Source organism: Vanellus vanellus (genome assembly GCF_965231255.1).
Source record: "Vanellus vanellus genome assembly, chromosome: 17".
NCBI classification, from domain to species: Eukaryota; Metazoa; Chordata; class Aves; order Charadriiformes; family Charadriidae; genus Vanellus; species Vanellus vanellus.
Window position 1 is genome coordinate 10,151,347 of NC_138922.1, and position 5,584 is coordinate 10,156,930.

General features: G+C 50.8%; 1 protein-coding gene across 1 annotated transcript; it reads left to right on the forward strand.

Annotated features, from left to right (window-relative positions):
* Window positions 1-4,476: 4,476 nt before the first annotated feature.
* Window positions 4,477-5,166, forward strand: NOG (noggin; the record flags this gene model as incomplete). The annotated part of the gene is made up of 1 exon (XM_082492064.1): window positions 4,477-5,166. One exon carries the CDS (start codon window positions 4,477-4,479, stop codon window positions 5,146-5,148), a length of 672 nt encoding a protein of 223 aa, XP_082348190.1. The 3' UTR covers window positions 5,149-5,166.
* Window positions 5,167-5,584: the final 418 nt, after the last annotated feature.

Sequence of the window (5,584 nt, forward strand, 5' to 3'; positions counted from 1 at the left end):
AAGCACAAAGCTATGACATTTATTGCCCAAAGCCATATGAGAAATTTGCATGAGAGCTGGGCAGAGGACTCATTTGGTTATGTTTTTGCTTTTCCTTTCTTTAACAAGCAATCATTGTTTCATGCCAATGGATTTTTGAAAATAAGAAGTTAAAGGCAATGAGATCATGAATGAGATCATGATTTAAATAACCTTTAAGTGTAAAGGAAACAAGAATAGTTGTAAAGAAGCCTCCGCTCCTAAGGAAGGCACAACTCTTCTGAGCACACCTGGCACAGTTCTTCCTCATCCCACTTTCATAGTGGTTTATTACTTTCTGTGAGATTCCCTCCATGTTTTAGAGTGGTGTGTGCATTGAGCTTGAGACCATTGCTCATAGACCAGATTGATTTGACACCATGGGCTGAATTCAGTGTGATGTCCCTGAGCACTGGGTTGGGTGAAGTAGGTCAGGCCATTGTCTGTTAGTAGATATAATGGGAAATATCTATTATGAATTCTTTCTGTGCATCCTTGCTGTTGTGGACTGTAATCAGATCCTTACATAATGTGTTTTTAAAGCTGTGCCTCCGGAGTCATAAGCAGAGCAGTGCAGGCTGCATACCTCTTCGCTCCTCATCAGAGATGTGACCCTGCAGAAGTGGTATCTTACTTTTGCCCACATTGGCTTCCTGTGTGCCTTGAAGGTTGTATTTGCTTTGTCTACTGAAAAAGAACACAGTTTTACTACTGACAGCACTCCAGAACCAATAAAGCTGAGGCAAAGGGAGTTGTTTTCTCCTCTGCTTCATGCACCATTGCCAGTAGGGTGACAAGCTAAGGCCTCTGTGAGCTGCTGGCCTCTCTCCCTATCCCAGGAAGGGCTGGCATCATACACAGAGCCTGGATCAGGCTCTTTACCTCCAGGTTTCATTTACTGCTGTTTTCAGCAAAACCTGAAATAAACCAGTTTGTTGGGAATCCAAATCTCTTTTCCCTCTGACCCAAAGGCTTCTGGCAAAGCTGTTACTGGCAGTTCTTCCCCAGTCCTTCTATCAGCCATTCCACCAAGAAATTCTTGGGCCACAAGTGACTTCTGTCACTTCTGCATCCCTCGAGCTTTCACAGCCTTGCCAGGGGCCCAGTGCACCCCAGGCAGACACCTGCACTTGAGGAATCACTGAGCCCCAGCCTGCTCCGCTCAGAACAAATCTCTGTACCTTAGAGAGGCAGTCCACCCGAACCAGCCTTATTCCAGAAAACATTTCCTCCTACAGGTAACTCAGTTTGGGAGAGAACAGTCTTCAAATGCTTCTTTAGGATCACAGTTTTGAAGGAAGAATCTTAAACATGCACCTGGTGTGAAATAGACAGGACATAGGCCTTACATGCTTTATTTTTAGACTTAGAGACTGGTGGTTAAAGAATTGTTTCCAAATACCAGCTGAGTAAAACTGAATTTATTATTAAAGAAATACAAGACATTAGGTGTAACTTCTGACTTCTTGTTTTCTGTTTGGAACACTTATTTTAACCTAGTATTGTTATTTTTGCCTTTGTGTTTGAACAAGGTGGTTTAAAAGTGAATTCAGAAATATTTGCAGTCACTTACAGGTGACTTATTGGCTGGAGGTAGAAAGACAGGACAGAGAGAGAGAGAGATAGACAGGCACGCAAAAATAAAACATTAACACCTTGCTAGGATTCATCAGCCATCCTCACAACTGCTCTTTCCTGAAACCAGTCACATCAATCCTTCCCAGAAGCAGTGGATCAGCTGATGAGCTTTGAGTGTGGGCTTATGCTTCTGTGTGTCAAGAAACATTTTGTTCTACAGGGTGGGGAAAACGATGGCGTGTGTGGGAATAAAGGAGGGATGAACAGACCCTCTGCAGATCAGCTCAGAGAGAGAGGAGCAGTTTCTACTGGCAAACTCCCAGGTGGCAGGAGTGGAACCGTGGCATGAACAGGCCAAGACCTTGGCGAGAACCTGAGCCAGAAGTGGCTTGTGTCTGAGCTCACTTGCCGGCTCTGTGTAGACCTTAGCACCTCCATGTCCTACTCACACTCAGTTCAGCATCAAAGTCATATCCAGTTAAGTCCTAAATTAAAGCAGAAAGTCTGCCTTCAGTTCATGGTTATGTTTCTACTTGAATTTGGGGGAATTTTATTTTGAAAGATAAGAATATTGCTTCTCGGCTATTTCCAGTGACAACTTGTATGCCAGGTTTCAGCACTGAGTGTTTATCAGGTTCTAGATGAAGGTAGACACGTAAACATCCAGGTGAAAAAATGTCCAGCAGATCCTTGACTGACATCGTAGTAGCAAGTGTCACTGTGAGGCTCCTTTTACAGTGTAGAGCTAGGGTCAGTTTTCCATCTTTTTCATGTCATTTCAGTTATGTATTATTTATAAAATGTCCTACATGCTCAGGAATAAAGCAAAATAAGAATTGTTTTAAATTTAGCTTAGGGAGTGCAAATAGTTGAAAAATAGTGAATTTTTAGAAAAAAAAAAAAAGCTCAACCTGGGTAATACGATCTATGTATTACTTTCATAATGAACCTAATTTTGAAGGTTAACATTTAAACAAACACATAAATAATTTAGGTGAAATGGCTAAGCTTCAGTCCCATTAAACTTCGGCTCCTAAGTGCCTAAATAGCCTGCTGGAATGGGATTCAAGCACTTCAGGAAATTTTACTCAAACCTTAATAGACTGTTCACCTCCCCGTACAGCAGGCTGCCTGCCATGCCTTGCGAGTGCTCTTTGTGAGACAGTAGTTCTGCAATGGAAGTACCATTTAGTATCCATTTTTTACATTGTTTTATGCATTTGCTATTGAGGTAGACTTTGCGTCTTTTCTGTATAGATTGGGGGCACGACTGGAAATTGCGTTTCAGATGGAGAACTCTTAGAGAACTCCCTAGAAAAAAGCCAAGTGCGCGCTCCGCGGACCGCAGCGCAGCCTTGCAGCCTGCCGGGGCGGTCTGCAGCGGGAGCGCAGCCACCGCGCTCCTCTCGGGGCATCGCAGGCTCCTTACGGAGGGTCTCGCTCGGCGGTGGCCTCTGAAGTCCGAGCAGTGTCTGCGGGAACCTCCTCCTCCCACCCGTGATACTCCGCCGAGGTTGTGCACACCCCTGTTTCTGCCCGCATTCCCCCGCGCTGCGCGGGAGGTTTATTCCAGGGGCTTCTCCCATCCCCTGAAAATGCGGCAGACGCGCTGGCCGTCTTTCCGCCGCCTCTCGCTCTCCCCGTGCCCACCGCCCGCCCGCGGGCAGCCGCCGGTCCCTGTCCCGGCTCCGGCCCGGCCCGGCCCGGCCGGCGCCGCCAGCAGAGGGCTCGCTCCGCCCGGGAAGGCGCCGGGGCCGCGGCTGGGCGCGGGCAGAGGAGGTGTCTGCAGCGGCCCCGCGGGCGGGCGGGCGGGCGGCCAGCCGGGCGCGGTGGGCAGCGCATCGCGGGCCCATGTGCGGAGCCGGACGAGCAGTCCCCAGCGGCCGGGGCGGGAGGGCGCGGGCAGCGGCGGGAGAGCCGGCGCGGAAGCCTGCGCACCGCCGGGCGCGCTGCCGCCCTCCGCGGGCAGCCGGGCCGCGCTCCTGCGCGGGGCGAGCGGGAGAGGCCGCGCTCCGCCGCCGCCCGGGCTGCACCCATGGGGTGACCGGCGCTGCGGAGCGCGGCGGCGAGGCCGAGCGGAGGATCCTTCGCCGGCGGCCGGAGGAGCGGGGCGGCCGGCGGCTGCCCCGGCCAGAGCAGCATCGCCCGAGGCGCGGCGGGCTCGCGTGAGCGGCGGCGTGCGGAAGGCGGGGGGAGGCAGCGGCGGCTCCCGCCTCAGCCTTCCCCACCAGAGGGTGTCTGCTGGGTGGGAAGGGGGAAGCCGCGCTCTCCTGGACTTTTGTGGGAGTGGGGGTTGTGTTGTGTGTGTGGGTTTTTTTTAAGGGGGGTGGGGTGGGTTAGAAGAGAGTCTGTGGTTTCCATGGAGATGAAGCTGAAAGTGCAGGAAATTTAAAGGCTTTGGGTCCTTGCAAAGCAGACAAACTGGTGCCAACGTGCGTGGCTGCTGTTGCTGCTGAGGAGGCTGCTTTGCAAACGGCGGAGAGGAGCGGGGAGGAAGAATCGGCAGCAACTTCTTCCATACGCACGGGCGGGCAACGAGGAGCAGCAGCAGCAAGCAGGATTTGCAACAAAAAGAGGCATCTCCCTTTGCCGGGGAGGGTGAAAAGAAGCAGCGGCAGCAGCAGAATTTTGGAGCGGCTCCACCAGGAGAAATTTTATAGAGAAGCCTGGAAGAGAGAGTGTTTGCAGGGGGCTTGTTCTCCGAGCTTCTTAGGGGGCTGTCTGTGCTGGTGGTGCGGAGAGTGGAAGTGATCCCCCTTAAAGACAAGCTATTTTGGATATCCCCGTACAAGTTTTCTGATGTATTTGCTTGCACCTTCTTCCCCTGCTGTTTGGTGAACCCAGCCCCCCTCTTCCCCCCCCCCCACCGGTCTCCCAAGGATGGATCATTCCCAGTGCCTTGTGACTATATACGCCTTGGTGGTTCTGCTGGGTCTCCGGCTAGAGCAAGGCGCCTGCCAGCACTATCTGCACATCCGACCGGCTCCCAGTGACAACTTGCCCTTGGTGGATCTAATCGAGCACCCGGACCCTATCTTTGACCCCAAGGAGAAGGATCTTAACGAGACCTTGCTCAGGAACCTCATGGGCGGACACTTCGACCCCAACTTTATGGCTATTTCCTTGCCCGAGGACCGGCTCGGAGTGGACGATCTAGCTGAGCTGGACTTGCTGCTCAGGCAGAGACCCTCGGGAGCGATGCCCAGCGAAATCAAAGGGCTGGAGTTCTACGACGGGCTGCAGCCGGGCAAGAAGCACAGGCTGAGCAAGAAGCTGCGCAGGAAGCTGCAGATGTGGCTCTGGTCCCAGACCTTCTGCCCGGTCCTATACACGTGGAACGATCTCGGCAGCCGCTTTTGGCCCCGGTATGTCAAAGTGGGCAGCTGCTACAGTAAACGGTCTTGTTCAGTCCCAGAAGGCATGGTTTGCAAACCTGCCAAGTCCGTGCATTTAACGATCCTGAGGTGGAGGTGCCAGCGTCGGGGAGGGCAGAGGTGCACATGGATACCCATCCAGTACCCCATCATTTCGGAGTGCAAGTGCTCCTGCTAGGGCTTGCACTTACCTTTTCTCGCCCCTTCTCCAGCGGACTCATGTGGACCTTTGCTGCAACAAAAATAAAAGACATTTGCTTTCTGGTTAACGTTGTAATGCACTGTAACATGTAGGAGAATGTATATTGTGTGTATATATGGCACCGGTTTAATATACTATTAAAAGGTCAGTATTATACGTGAAATAATCAGCGTCTACTGTATTTTTAAGACTATTACCCTGATCGTTGCTAATGTATCTTTTCCTTTTTTTTTTTTTTTTTGGTATTTATATTCCAGAGAGAAGTTGCTTCGCTTTGGCGAAGTAGGTTTTCTGGTGTTGTTTGTTGTTTTGTTTGGTTTTTTGTTTTTGTTTTTGTTTTTTTAATAAAAGGATTAAAAAATACAAACCAAACTTTTTGATAAGAAAACGTTTTAAAGCTATTTTCCATTAT